The sequence below is a fragment of the Charadrius vociferus genome, unplaced genomic scaffold (genome assembly GCF_000708025.1).
Source record: "Charadrius vociferus isolate BGI_N301 unplaced genomic scaffold, ASM70802v2 scaffold212, whole genome shotgun sequence".
NCBI classification, from domain to species: Eukaryota; Metazoa; Chordata; class Aves; order Charadriiformes; family Charadriidae; genus Charadrius; species Charadrius vociferus.
The window spans coordinates 2,150,775-2,165,011 of record NW_009647223.1 but is presented as its reverse complement, the minus strand read 5'-3'; the positions used below and the strand labels follow the sequence as shown (position 1 = coordinate 2,165,011).

General features: G+C 39.7%; 1 protein-coding gene across 1 annotated transcript; it reads right to left on the bottom strand.

Annotated features, from left to right (window-relative positions):
• Positions 1–630: 630 nt before the first annotated feature.
• CCNJL (cyclin J-like) lies at positions 631–13,714 on the bottom strand. The gene is made up of 5 exons (XM_009879813.1): positions 13,664–13,714; positions 12,632–12,842; positions 2,776–3,075; positions 1,975–2,134; positions 631–1,078 (listed from the first exon to the last, which is right to left on the bottom strand). Exons 1-5 carry the CDS (start codon positions 13,712–13,714, stop codon positions 631–633), a joined length of 1,170 nt encoding a protein of 389 aa, XP_009878115.1.
• Positions 13,715–14,237: the final 523 nt, after the last annotated feature.

Below are 14,237 nucleotides of genomic sequence, written 5' to 3'. Positions count from 1 at the left end.
GATAGTCTTCTGGCCCATTTTTCTTTTTTTCTTTTTATCCTAAAGTTTTACTGCTGAACTATCACTCGTGCTCAAAGAAAACAGAAAGTGTTCTACACATAGATTTCTGCATAAACAAAGTTCGCATTTAACTGATAACAATTTCAATACATTTTCATAGAAGCTTCCAGTAGTATAAGCTGCCACTGTTCAAGCAACACATCACTGGGAAAGGAGAGAACTCCGTGTTTTCCAACATCATCCTCTAGGTACACTGCTACTTGGCCAGAAATTCAACAAACACTCCAGCCCAAAATAACTCTTCAACATAAGCTTTCAGCCAACTCTGAGTCACTAACTGAAGACTAGAAGGAAGTAATCTCCCCAGGGTTTCTACACAGATACCTCTCAAAGTGACATGGACTGAGGTATATGAATGAATTTCTATTCTGTCTCTCATTAAGAGCCAAAGAGCCCTTGGCAGAAAGGCACCCAGGTTCCAGCGATCAGTGGATCCAGATCAACATCCGCTGAATGAGAGTGCCGTAAGGATTCTGTTCCTTCATGGTTTTCATTCAGATACACACCTTGTATCACACACAGGGTCTCCTCTTCAGCTTCCATTTGTATCACCTTTTCTCCCATGAATATTTATCCATCAAAACACCCAGCTGCACATGAGTGATGACCACTGAAGTAACTACTGCCATAAGCTGTGGAAATGCAGTGTCTGGGCTGTGTTCCTAGTGCCACCTGCACAGCGATGGGCACTTGGATGGGCAGAGCCTGGGCAGATGGCCGAAGGCTGGCCTGAAGAGCCGTGCAGGAGTGCCGCGAGCTGTCAGCACTGCCAGCAAGCAGACTGCTGGGCCTGGGGGCCTGCAAGGAGTCGCGATACGCAGAGCACAAGTCTTGCACCGGCGACTGGAACTGGGAAAGCGTAGCTGAATGCTGGGCTAAGGGGTGATAACTAGATTGCTGGAAGAGAACTTGAGTAGTGGCTTGATGACTTAGGTTTCCCACTGCTTCCTGTTCTGGATGTTGAATTCTTACTTGCTTTTTTATGTTACTGGCTTCTTTGATGTCATTCTCATAATATCTGAAACAAATTGTAAGTAAGATTTATCAAAGAGAGAAGTTCACAGAGCTTGCATATATCCCAAAGTTTTCACCCATCAGGATACATCATCAGATTCTTGGCACTAGCTGTATACGGTAATCCTCAGTTGCTTTCACAATTAACGCTAGTTATCCTGCTGCAATCTTCACACACTAACAACAGGTTTATGGATAATTTTGCATCACAAGTATTTTTTTTACTCATGGACTGTTTATCTTGGAACCTTAAGTCCACAAAACAAAGACATTTTGAAATACTCTCTGTAAGTATTTGCAGAGTATTAAAGTGCATAGCTGTAAGGGAAACAAGGAAAATTCCTGGTAAATATCAGGAAGAAACATGTTCACACTTTTAATTATCATGGGAATGATGAAGCACTGGAACAATGTGCCCAGAGAAATTAGGAAGTCTCCATCCTTGGAGATGGTCAAACCTTGCCTAGACAACACCCCAGGCAGTCTGATTTAACATCAGTTGGCCCTGCTTTAAGTAGGGATTCAGAAAGTCCACCATCACTCCTAAAGAATTCTATTAAACTTTTTTTTATTTTCTGTTAAGCCTGTATATGCTCGCATACCAGACCAGCATTGATGCATCACAGTCATGTCCTTTACTAGAGAAAAAAATAAGAAACCAGTACAAGAAAACATAATTAACCCTAAATTGTGCACTCTATTCTGCATTGCAAATATTGTTAAAATACAGTTTTTAGTAAAGTGACCTGATTCTTTTCCCTCTTATTCCTTTCCTCAAACTGAAGATGGAGATTACCAATGTAATACTGTAATATTGTAAAATTACTAAAACAAAACAAAAAAAAGGAGTGTTAACATCTTCCTAAAAGCACAAACAGGTTACTTTCTTTCTGATCTTACATGAGCATCATTTCAATGCATTGGGCAAGGTGTTCCCAGGAATAACATGTTAGCAATTCAAGCTGTGTTGTCCAGGCAGGAAAAATCTGCATACAGATCCGTGAGGCACACACACAAGCTGCAGCAATTAGAGATGGACGAAAATAGAGGAAAGTGTGATCTACAAAAGAAAAAACAAAAGGAAGAATTATACTACTCATTCATGATGACCATCAAGGCTTCACTATAGTTTCTTTCATTTCAGACAAAGCCACAAAAACTATGCTGAAATTTGTAGACTGGTCTTAACTGAAACAAAGTTAGGTATTGGCAATTGAACACATTTATGTTAGTGTTGAACCTGGCTTATGAGGATGCTGCAGGTCACTGCCTCTCACATGGGCAGATATTGGAAGTGATGCTGCAAACCAAATCATTCAAAGCCCCATCATTCTAAATGTGTCATGTCTTCCAACACAGGACCCTCTAAAAATCATTTGAAAAGATTCATATGTGGAACTGCATGTCTGCAACTTGTGACAGATAAAAAAAATTAAACTCCATTTTTGATAGTCTCACCAATTAGTGTTCTAAGCTGAAAAAAAAAATTGATCTCATCTAGAGATTTCTGAAAAGAGACAAGAGGCTTATGCACAAGGAAGGGACACCATCTGAAATAAACACCATCTGCAAAGAGAAACCATTCTGCACAGGTAATTTTGTGCAATCCATATTATGATAAGTTTTAAGCCCCTTATCTCTTTCAGATTTTTGCCTTTTGCCAAATGTAAGATCATTTTAGCATAAAACTAAGCCTCTTACCTTGCACTGAGAAATCAAGGAAATAATACACATATTTCTCCAGACAATCTCTGATTTTGGTCAGCGAGATGATCGGCCAGCCATTGTGAAGGTCATTCTCGCCAATGGACACATAGAGGTAGTAGTCAATGTAGTGTGCTGGCGTTGGTAGACAGAGGTTCCAGTTGAAGTTTTCCAAAAGCAGCATTTCCATTCTAAGCAAATCTTTCTTGTTCAATACCACATTCACATTGCACAGGTATGCCAGGTTATTTAAGTGCTCCAACTTTGGAACTTTATCTTCTTTTTCTTCAAATTTACCTGCCAGAATAGATAAGATTTATTGTTATGACTGAGCGTCCAAAAGCCAACGAAGAACACCCCCAAACCCAGAAAGTCTAACAATAAAAGGTGCTTTTTAAAGAAGGACAGGAAAGTACAGTGACACAAGTAGGAAAGAAGCCAACAGACTGGTCAACATATTCCTACATGCTTTTTATAGGTTTGTTTGCTTTTAATTGTTTGTGTAGTATTGATGCCAAAACCAAGATTATAAACTCATTAGGGTTACACGTAGTTTTTCTGACAATAACTAGAAGTGGTTTGCTGAAGGGCATTCAGTCAAGTGTGAAGAAAGCAAGCAGTATGGTGAAAATATGGCAAAGGAAGATCTAATACTGAGGGGAAAAAAAATACTCCTTTGGGTACAGAAACTAAATGCACATGCTACAAAAAGGAAGACATCAAAAACCCACAGGCAACACCACCTTTGCCCTTGCTGCTTCAGAATTTGTCTTTGTTCCTTCTTGTCTTGGGGGGCCTCATTAGCTAAGGTCACTGAAAGGCTAGGAAGAAGTACACTGTAACCAAGTGATTAACATAACTAATTTCTACAGGGTTAGGAGAGCGCATACATTTTCAAAGTCAAGATAGCTGAGCAAAGCTATACCTTTTTCCAAATTGTATTTACCAGCCTACTGAAACAGCAGTAGTCTCCAGAACGACTCAATTTTCACTACTAGCTACAAAGTGCTGTCATTTTGTACAGAAAAACGTGATCTCACTCTTTTCACCCTCCTTTCATAAAAAGCATCCAGTATCAGGTTTGATTCCCAGGATTAGATCTATAGTAATGAAGCAACAGAGTAATTTTGCTGCAAACTTAAATCAATTAAGTTTTCTTAAATTCACACTGTTGGTTTACCAAGCCAAAAATGACCTCTCTACCAGCCACTCCTTGTTCAAGAGCTAGCAACAAACAATCACCAGTAAGAAGTTTCCAGTACAGCTTAAAGAACATCCCTGCTGCAAAATCCCAACCCATAGCTACTTAGAAGTACTCCATAGTTATTTTTCCTCTTTGTTCTTGAGGCCATATGTTCCACAATTGATTATTGCTTCAGTTGTCCTCCCACTGCCTCTGCAAGAGTCCTCCTTTACCAACACAGACCAATTGACAAGATATTAGCATGTCATATGGCTTCAGAGTATTCTTGTCAAATCTAGAAACAATTGAGTATTGCACTAGAAAATTATTTTTAAATTAAGTAAGATCTCACTATCCATTTAGGATAGCAATCCCATCTCAAGTGTCTCCAGTGTATTAAAAACCTGACAATTTTCAGTACTATTAGCAGCTTAAGTGTCTTTTTAACACATTTAAAAATGGATTTTCCATTTTTGAGCCTGTTCAGGTATCATGGATATAAAATGCATCAAAAGTATAACATAGCAGCCACCCCACCATAAAAGAGCATAACAATGAAAAATAAAGTTTATCCATTATATGAAGCAGAACAGGAAAGGACTGTAGGCAAGCTGTCAGTGAAAAAGCCCTTTAAAATTCAGGAGTCTGTATACACGTTAATGAATCTCCTTGTCACCTGAATTTAGAACAGTTTAAGAAAAATGAAATTTGAGAGAAAAGTTAACCCTTTGGTTTTTCCCCACAAGGTGATGTGACAGCCTGATACAGAAATTTAAGGAGTACGCTAGCAGATGTAGGAGAAATCACTGCTTGCCCAGGAAACTAAGGACAAGATCTGTCATTCTGGCGTCCGTAAGTTCTAGTTCATTCTTTCTTCCCACTCTACCTTGGAAATTTCAAAAGGTCGGACTATAATCTGGAGAGCAAGCTACCAGCACAGCAGTTTTGGGAAGGTATCATACCAACGCAGGGCAAACCTGACTTGATCAAGGTCTTGTTCTTTTAAAGTTAAAAATAATTGAAAAAAGCTAGATTTAGTGATTTAGATTAATAGTTAGCTATTATTTTCCCCCTTCTGCTTTTCACCACATTAGTTCCTAGCTTTAATGTTAAATAACAGCAGGCACTGCAGCAGAGACACTAAGTATAAATGTAGCTACATAAACTGAAGAAAGGCTCCAAAACCGAGTTGGGAATCGGGGGAGAGAAATCAACTCAGAAGTTTTGCTTCAAATAAACTGTAAAATTTGAACACGAGCTACTTTCCAAAGCAACATACAAGCAACTTAGATCAAGTTGCTTTCCTAATTCCACCTTGACCTAAACACTTTGCTTCCAAGTTTACCAAGTACTTCCCACATCTTTTAAATTGCAATCTGGAGAACATAGCAAAAGTTAGTTCATTCCATCAGACCAAAGACAGCAGAGGCAAGCTAGGAAAGAACAAGTTTAAGATGTTTTTAAAATACAATGTGTGCCCTTCTTCAGTTCCCCAATTTCCCTAATTTAAAGATATCAAAATATACTGTTCCTATTTTTGTTCCTTCGGTTACACCAGAAACTGAGGCTCTGTGCACAGCATATTTGTGCTGAGAGAATCAGCCCCCCCAACAAAATTGCTGCAAGAATATTACAGGCTCAGACAAGACAGTTGTAAGTCTAGCACTGACCGAACAAATAACACTGACTGGTTTAATCAACATCACACTTCGGGGAGAAAAACAAAGCTGTTTGAACTACATATCACCTTGAGTCTGTAGTTTGAAGTTCATGAGAATTGTGTATGAGTCATTTGCATGCTTTTGAAATGCCACTGTAGACATCTCAAAAGTCTGCTGTGTGTTCTGAGCTCCAGTTACTGGTAAAACCATTTAGTTGTCACTGTTGCCCTCAAAAATAGTTTTGTTTTGAGGTAACAGAATCGTAAGTCTTTAAAGCAATGCTTAAGTAATATATGGATGCTGCAAATTTTTATACAAGGAAGCCTACTGAGGTCAATAGGATTAATAAACTGAGATGAACATGTAATGTAAGGTTTACATTGTGAGCAACTGTTTTGTAAAATCTAAATATATGGGGGCAGGGCAGCACGGGACATTTTTAAGAGTGTGTAGTATTACTGTAATTAACGATGCAAAGATTTTCCAAATTACTTTAGGTCATGTTCTGCCTCACTCTGAGTTCTACAATCAGATGCTCCTGAAGAAAAAAAAAAAAAAAAAAAAAAAGTAAGTGCTTTTTATGTTAGACATTCACACTTTTGTTTTGATGAATGAAAGCCAGAGTAAGTCCTGTTGTCAAGGGGAACAGGCTTAAGTTATGAAGAGTACCTTTCATTAGTACATTTGTCACATTATCGAAACAGCCTATCAATTCATGCAGGCTTTTCACTAGGAAAAGCTGAAGGTCTCAGAGGAGCATCACTGCTATCAAACATACCCTGAAGAACTAATTCATCCCCTGCTGGAGGCAAGAGCCACTGCGTACACGCAGCGTGCAGTTCAGACTCATTACTGGCGGTTGGGTAGATGATCTTCCTGGGGTTTTGCACGGGTAGCAACACAAAAGCAGGGCATGCAAGCAATTTGTTTTATTACATTTTCAGAGTCCTCGAGAAGACCAAGGAACAAAAACGACTGCCAATTTAAAGAGTCATTAAAGCGTAAGTACTTTTTGTCCCATAAACAATGAAAATCAATGCAAAAGGATGAACCAGTCAAGCCCATCTAGGCCTGCATAAAGAAAAGACCTATGGCTGCTCACACAGCTCAAGGGCTACTTTTCTTTATTCCTACATTGTTCTAAAAGGTGGGACAATAAACTTCTGACACTCTCTCCCATGCCACCTCCAGATACAAACACAGCTTCTAACTGTCCTCTAAGCAAGCAAGAAAGAGACAGGCTATTTTAGCGATAGCCTACTTAATTCCTTTTTCTGCAGTGTCTTACAAAGTGAGCAGTCAGGGATTTTTCATCTTTCTGTACAGTACCTAGCACACATGCAAACCAGCTAGCTCCAGGCACCTGTTTTTAATGCCTTACAGTAGTAAAGTTTAATTACTAAAGAAAATATTCTGTACATGTTTCAGCATCAGGTATATATTAAAAAAATTACGACTACGGACTAAGTTTTGCACTAATATATACTCTGGACTGACACCCATTATTATCTTTTATTGAAAATAAGCAGCTCAGCTGTCTTTTTCAGAACAGTTACCTGCTCCTGAAAGTGGGACAATAAATAGAGAACAGATCACCAAGCACACTCCAGTAGAAGAGCTGCCTGATGTCTGGCAACAGCTCCATGCAGACAATGGGGAATTAGCTGATAAAGGATTACCTATGCCCTAAACTCAGCCCATTTAGCACAGACATCTTTTCTTGCTCTAATTTCTTTTACTGTCCTGAGTTAGCTCAGTTGCTGAGAATCCACTGGCAGATTAAGGAGCTGGGCAAAATAAAGCCAGGAAAACCACAAAAAGTACTCAAGTACTCTGTGAAGCAATGCAGCACTGGATGTGCTGAACAGTCAGCTAGATTTGCTTAAAACAATCCTAAAATTTAAAAACTGTTGTCATGTCCCAATAGCAGCAGAACCCTCCTGAGGAAAAGGGGCCATAAGAAATACAATCACTGGAACATTCAATGCCACTGAACAGCTGAGAGAGATGATGTTTTTCTCAGGTACTGAAGCACCTGCTGCTGAAGAGGGTTCACTCTTCAGGGATGAAAGGAACAGGTTTTAAGACCCTGCTAGGGTTTTACAGCAACAAGCAAAAACCGCACTGCTTTAACTATACTCATACACTGTAACCATACAGCCTCTGTGTACCCCAGTTACAAAACTCACAGAAGAAGCAGCTGCAGCAATTTCAGACTTACTGCCCAGGTGCTTGCTCTCTCCCCAGAGTTCACTGCTCCTGCAGCTGGACCATCTGAGTGCATTGTGTCAGAGCATCTCACCTGCTTTGGGGCAGCTGGTTTGCCCAGCAAATTTGAGCAATTTGAGCCAAGTAGCACTAAAGCACATGGGATATCTTTACACAATCCCTTTTTCCAACAGAGCACTTAGGACTAGAGCACCTTAAAATAACACCATCATTTTCTGTAATAAATTGCCCGATGAAGATGCAGTTCAGAATATTACAACCTGCTGCTGCTCAACAGTGCTCCTCTACAAGGAGCTGCCTTCTCAGATGCCAGGTGAGGTGAAATCAAAGTTCCTCAATTCCCTCCAGGCAAAATGTTAGTTACTAAATGAATACACTTACTGAAAGCATCAGCCAGCTGGTTTTGTCTGAAGAAAAACAGAGCTTACTCAAAGCATTGGGGTGCTTTGGGGGAAAAAGGAAAGTAGTAGCATTTTCAGGCTCTTATCCATTTGCAAAATGAGCATCCATCCATAGCCTGGTGCAGAGACAGCGATCCTGGCTTCTGTGCAGGTGTACTGGTAACTACCCCGCTCCAGATCCAGCTGGCTGCCTGAAGATCACCAGTCCCAGCTGCCCAGCATTACTCACCAAAAGCCAGCATCTCCCTGACCTAACAGTAGTCAACCTGAGCAACCACTAGTCTGCTTCAAGCAAGGGACAAATGGATTGGCTTCAGCAGTTTAAAACCACTGGACTTCATTAATGATCTTGCAGCAGCAGGACCTCTTGTATTACCACAGCTGGACCTCAAAAGGAGGTCCTGTCTTCTAATACTGTACCTGGCCAAAATATCCATGTGGACCAGGTCTTCCTGTATTACAAAAACATACTTAGTTTGTGATTCTGATGTAGATCATAAAGTTTCCCTTAAAGCAAGTGAAAGAGAGAGAATATTGTAAATACATTCCTAAAGTAACTCTGACATCAATTTTTCCAGCAACTTTTCCTTCCCTCCCCCAATAGCTTTCAGTTCACCTCTAGATTACTGTTAACAATTTTTACCATTCGTTTTCAGAACTGATTCAGAGGAAATAATAACTATTGATGACATTACTAAGCTTCAAAGCTTTTATAGTTGTTCTCAATAGCTAAACTCTGGGAGGAATTTCCAGAGGCCTCCAATTATCACACTTTACATGCATTTCAAAGAAACATACATCTTCTGGCTAGTGAATAACTGGATGATTCAAGGGACACACCCCAACATTCCTCTCACCTGCAGCAAGTCCAGACTGAACATTACTTGGCTGCTAGTGCAATTTGTTTGGAACAGTATTATCTTCTCATCTCTTTCACAATTATTACTGAAGCGGGAAGCACTGTCATCATCCAGTTTCCCTGTCAAGGGAAACTGATAAGCCAGTCAAAATGCATTTGTAGTACACAGCGAGAGAAACTAGCTCCAGCTAACTAAAGGACATCTAGCAAAATGTTACGTTCTCCATCATGACAGCATGGCTGTTGTTGCTATCAAAAATAGGTGATGGCAGTGTTTGTAGGTAAAGAAAAAAAAAAAAAAAAGAGTCAAGTTTTTGAGATCCTTTAGATCCCACATAGAAGCAACAAACTTCAAAGCTAAACACAAGTTCACAACAATTTCTGAGCTTAAAAATTGTCCTCAACTTGCATTTAGCTTAGAAGCTTGTTGCTTCCATTTCCGAAGTTGTGTGTCTAAAAGCTGCTCTATTATGCCCCTCCCACCCCCCAAAAACCCACACAGTAATCAGTGGGAATGAACAATCTTGCCTCTAACTATACCTCCTCTTGCTTGTGGCCTGCATGCTACCCTTCATCTCTTGCTCTTTCCTAAGGAAAGAATTAGGAAGAAAACCCAGTTTTTCTCAAAATGTGTTTCTAACAATTATCGAAAGACAGCCTGCATTAAACATCTTGATATAATGTAAAAAGCACAACTATTTAAAAAAAAAAAAAAAGATTAGTTTTTTCTCTCTACAGTAAAGATATCTAATTTTTTAGTACACGTGTCTTGCAACACAGCCTGAAGAGCACTTTTGCTGCAATCCTCTGCTGGAAAACTATGCAACTTCCTACAGTAATGCTTTGCGGGAAGTTCTAATTACTGCATTTGCAGTAACAGGCAAGGGACTAGTTTTATTCTTCTTTGCTACAATAAGAACCTTCAAGGTGACTTCAGGTCAATACTTCTGACTTACTCAGAATCTTTTACTACAAAACATTAAAAAAATAAATCATGGTACAAGTTTTCTTCCATTTTGTATAATTTTGAAAGTAACAAACTAAACACAGGAATTCCCATTTACTGTAAAGTGGCTTTTCCTGACTTGACTTGCATCACTTGAACTACACGTACCAAAAAGGAATATCCTTATTGCACATTAAGATGGCCCAGGCAGTAAACAACAGAGCTTACTATGGTCCCAAAAGTCTCCAAACCGAGCCTAGCATTTTAAACCTTATCTACAGAAGTTAATTAGGCATTAATTTTGTGCAAAGCTGCTTTGGTTCAACTGTCAATGTTTTGTTTCTACATGCTGGTAGGGAAGCTGCCTTTACAGCAGTAGACCTTTTCCCCTTTTTATAAGGGATGATTTAATTCCAGATCAGGATGTATACATGCTACTGCATTGCTCTAATATTAATTTTAAAAAAAGATTCTCACACTCATTCACTCACTAGAGTTAGGCTTGCTCTTTGAAGCAAATTGCCTTTTTTTTTTTTAAAAAACCAGGCAGAAGTTGCAAAACGTTTCCCTCCAGTGTTATCATAGGGCAGTTTGTGAACTTCCTTTTGCTTCACAGTTGCGTAGAGGTGGCCCGAAGTTGCACTTAACTTTAGTCATTTACATAAGGAAAATCCTGAAAGCTTTTTTGCTTTTTTTTAAATCCTAGAAGCTACCCAAGTCAGCAGTCCAGCTCTCCCAACCTCATACAGCAAACCTCTACCCAAGATCATACCACTAATACCAACTCTGACAATTCATACAAAGTTTGAGGGTACCATTTTCATCCTATCTGCGTAGCACTGGAAACGTAAGATATAGCTACATTTTTTTTCCTGTAAATCCAACTGAAAAGTTATTAGAAGAACTGTTGAAACATCAATTTTATGCCAGGGAAAAATGCAGGAGTATACTTGAAATAGTCACATACAGTGACAGAAAATCCTATTCCCTTTTCCTGAAGGTAACATTTATCCATGCACTTGGAAAATAATAAAAAAACTCCACAATCCCAAAAAACTAGCAGTGCTGCAAGGCATCTTGTAGTTATGAGGTTACCCAAAAAAAGAAAAAGAGATGGTATGACAGCTGAAGGAGTATACCTCTGAGCAGGCATCGGCCTCCAGGCTACCCGAACTTGGTATTTCATCCAGTCTGATGTGTTCGAAATTAAGGGTACAGTTTCATAACAATTTACAAATCAGCCCTAGCCTCTCTTCCCTCCATTGCACCAGCCTGAAGCTTGTCTGACCCCTCAGAAAAATACCTCTCTGTTAAATTAAGAAAACACTTCCTCAGCTGGGATGATTTTCTGCCAATCTACTGGTCTGAAGGAGTTCACCAAAGGCTCAGGTCAGCAGAACTACAATATCTGAGGGTCACTCATGCTGCTGTAAGACTGCACCTACAGCAGCCACTTACATTCTACTTTGTTCCCATTTTAGTATTGGCCTTTTTTGCAAAAAGAAGCAGTAACTGCTCCATATAATTCACCATCTTCTCTGAAGTCAGATAGACAGCAATGCTTAAATGCACTAAGTGTAAGGGGGGGGTGTGTGTTTATTATTTCACCATTAACTCTGCAGATTAAGCTCTTCAGAACACAACCAGCAAGGAAAAGCAGTGGCAATCCCATGTCCTGAGGGGTAAACGTAGCATCACCTTCTTTCCTCAATAGCTTCTGGCTCTCCATAGTGTTTTTTACCTCAACCAATGTGACTACTTACACTTTTCAACCATTAATGGTAGAGTTTGCATAACTTTTGTTGTCCACAATACCCCATTCTCTACGTGGTTCCCATATGGCGGGATAATTTCCCTGTAACCTAGAAACAGAGCTCCTAAGTCTGCAGGAGTAGGCTGCAATTCCTTGACACCAGTCTTGCTTTCCTCCACTGGCACAGCACTGGCTGCAGAAATTTCAAGAAAGCACTAATGACAAATGTTCAAGGGCATTTACTAAATGGATGCCCATACTGAAACTTTAGTATTACACAGCAATGCCTAGCTACTTGGTAGGAACAAGCAATACGCATTCCAGCATCATCAACACATTCATTAAGTGCCTTGACAAGCAAATTTTCCTTTGGCCCCTGTATATGAAACCTCTGATTTGCAAGGAACTGATTATGCCCAGTGATCACAACAGAGGCGCAGGTTGTCCAAGGACAGATCTCCAGGAGAAGCTGCGTGTTACACAGATGTCATTCCCTACTACCAACTCTTCCTCAGAACTAACCTCTCCCAGTCTTGGGACTTCCTTCCCATTCCATCACCCCCTGATCATTGTCCCCTTCCACTGACCCAGCTTCAGCTGCCAAAACTTCCTCTGCACATTAACACCAGCATGTAGATGTGTAGTGCAAGCTACACAGTTGAGTGGAGTTTATTAACAGACTGCTTTATGCCTTGACTTGAACTTCATTAGTAGGTGGAAGCTGTTAACACAGAGAAAACAGCACATTATATATAAGGAAAACAATCATCTGCTCAGCAAAAAAAAAAAAAAATAGCCTTAATAGACAGCAGCCAACTTACTTGCTAGGAGAAGACAGGCAAATGAAATGATGTGCAGTTGCTTGACAGTGATATCATAGCGATCCATAAAGAGGTCCAATAAATAGATAGCGAGATGCCGGGCTGTAGGGCAGAGATTGCAACGGTTGCTGAGGACAGTCAAGAGATCAATGAAGTATCGGCGCATCCCAATCTGTGGTGAGTGAGCCTTATACACAGGCAACTTCAGTTCCTATGGGGGGAAAAAAAGGGAGGAAAGAGAGGTAACTGAAACAAATACCATTTCAGCATCTGGAATCCCGGACCAACACGCACCACCTGCTATGGCAAATGCTTAGCAGCTACACCACTATGATTGACACAGAAATCAGGGCTGGATTACTGCACATTTTGACAGTCAGTTAACTTCTAACACTTTGGTCATCCACGCACTTTTCTCACAAGCATTAAACACATGGTCAAACACGATAACCCAGGAAAAACTTGCTGTTGCTTTCTACAGCACACCAAACTTTTCGGCCACGAAAATTGTTCCCGAATGACTCAGTTTTAATAGTCCAATTTGGGTGAACAAAATTAACTAAAGTTTTAACAGAGTTTCATAGGCAAGAAGGCCAAGATACATTTCTCTGATACTGCCCCTTCCTCACTTGCCCAAGTTACTACAGCCTGTGCCAAAAAAAATGCATAGGTCTTTATAATAAATAACATCTATCTAACATTAAAAAAGTTTCATGTGGTGCATGAATGCAGCAAGAAACAAAAGTAGACATTAATACGGAAAAAAAAAAAACAGGAGAATGATTAGACTTTTCTATTTATAGCAAATTCCAGTATTTTTTTAGTAACTTATTTCAGCATTATAAAAGCTAATTACTGAACTGACACACTGTATTTCCCATGTAATGTACAAATTCTCATTATAAAAGCAGAATTATATAAGTTTTTGGTCTACCTATGCTAGATCTTCACCTGCAAGGGTTTTTACACACAACTTCATAGCCAGTATGCAAAGAGTAAGTTAAGGCAAGGAGTGAAGGTCCTTGGCAATACCTGCAACGAGCTAATGCCACTTGAAAGTTGACACTTTCTCACTTTAGACATGGTCATATACTAAGGCAGTTATCGTGGCCAGGCTTGAATTAAAATGGGCTGAACACATGGTGACAGGCCTGGATTAGAAATATACCATTTCCACAAGGTGTATCTCTCAGTAATTCATCAAGGCAGTATGTTATTTTTGTATTACGTATATTTGAACATAAACTAGTAGTAGTCCCGTACTGCAAGATAGATGTGTTTTAGAGTGGAATATAAAGCAGTACATAGCAGTTAATTCTACTAAATTAATCAGGAGGGGGTTTTTTGGTTTTGTCTTGGGGTTTTTTGGTTTTTTTTGGTTTTTGGTTTTTTTTTTTAAGTGTTCAGCAGCAGTATCTGCAGTGGCTACCCCATTTACAGAAGAGGGATTTTTTTTAAATTACAGAGAATTTACCCTTGCACAGCCAGCGCGGTGGCGGCCCACGCTCCTTTCATCCCCTGGAAGGAGACATTCCATGAGGAGGTTCAGCTTATCAGGAAAAAATAGCTACACAATCAGGCTCAGAGGGGCGCACATAACTGGAAA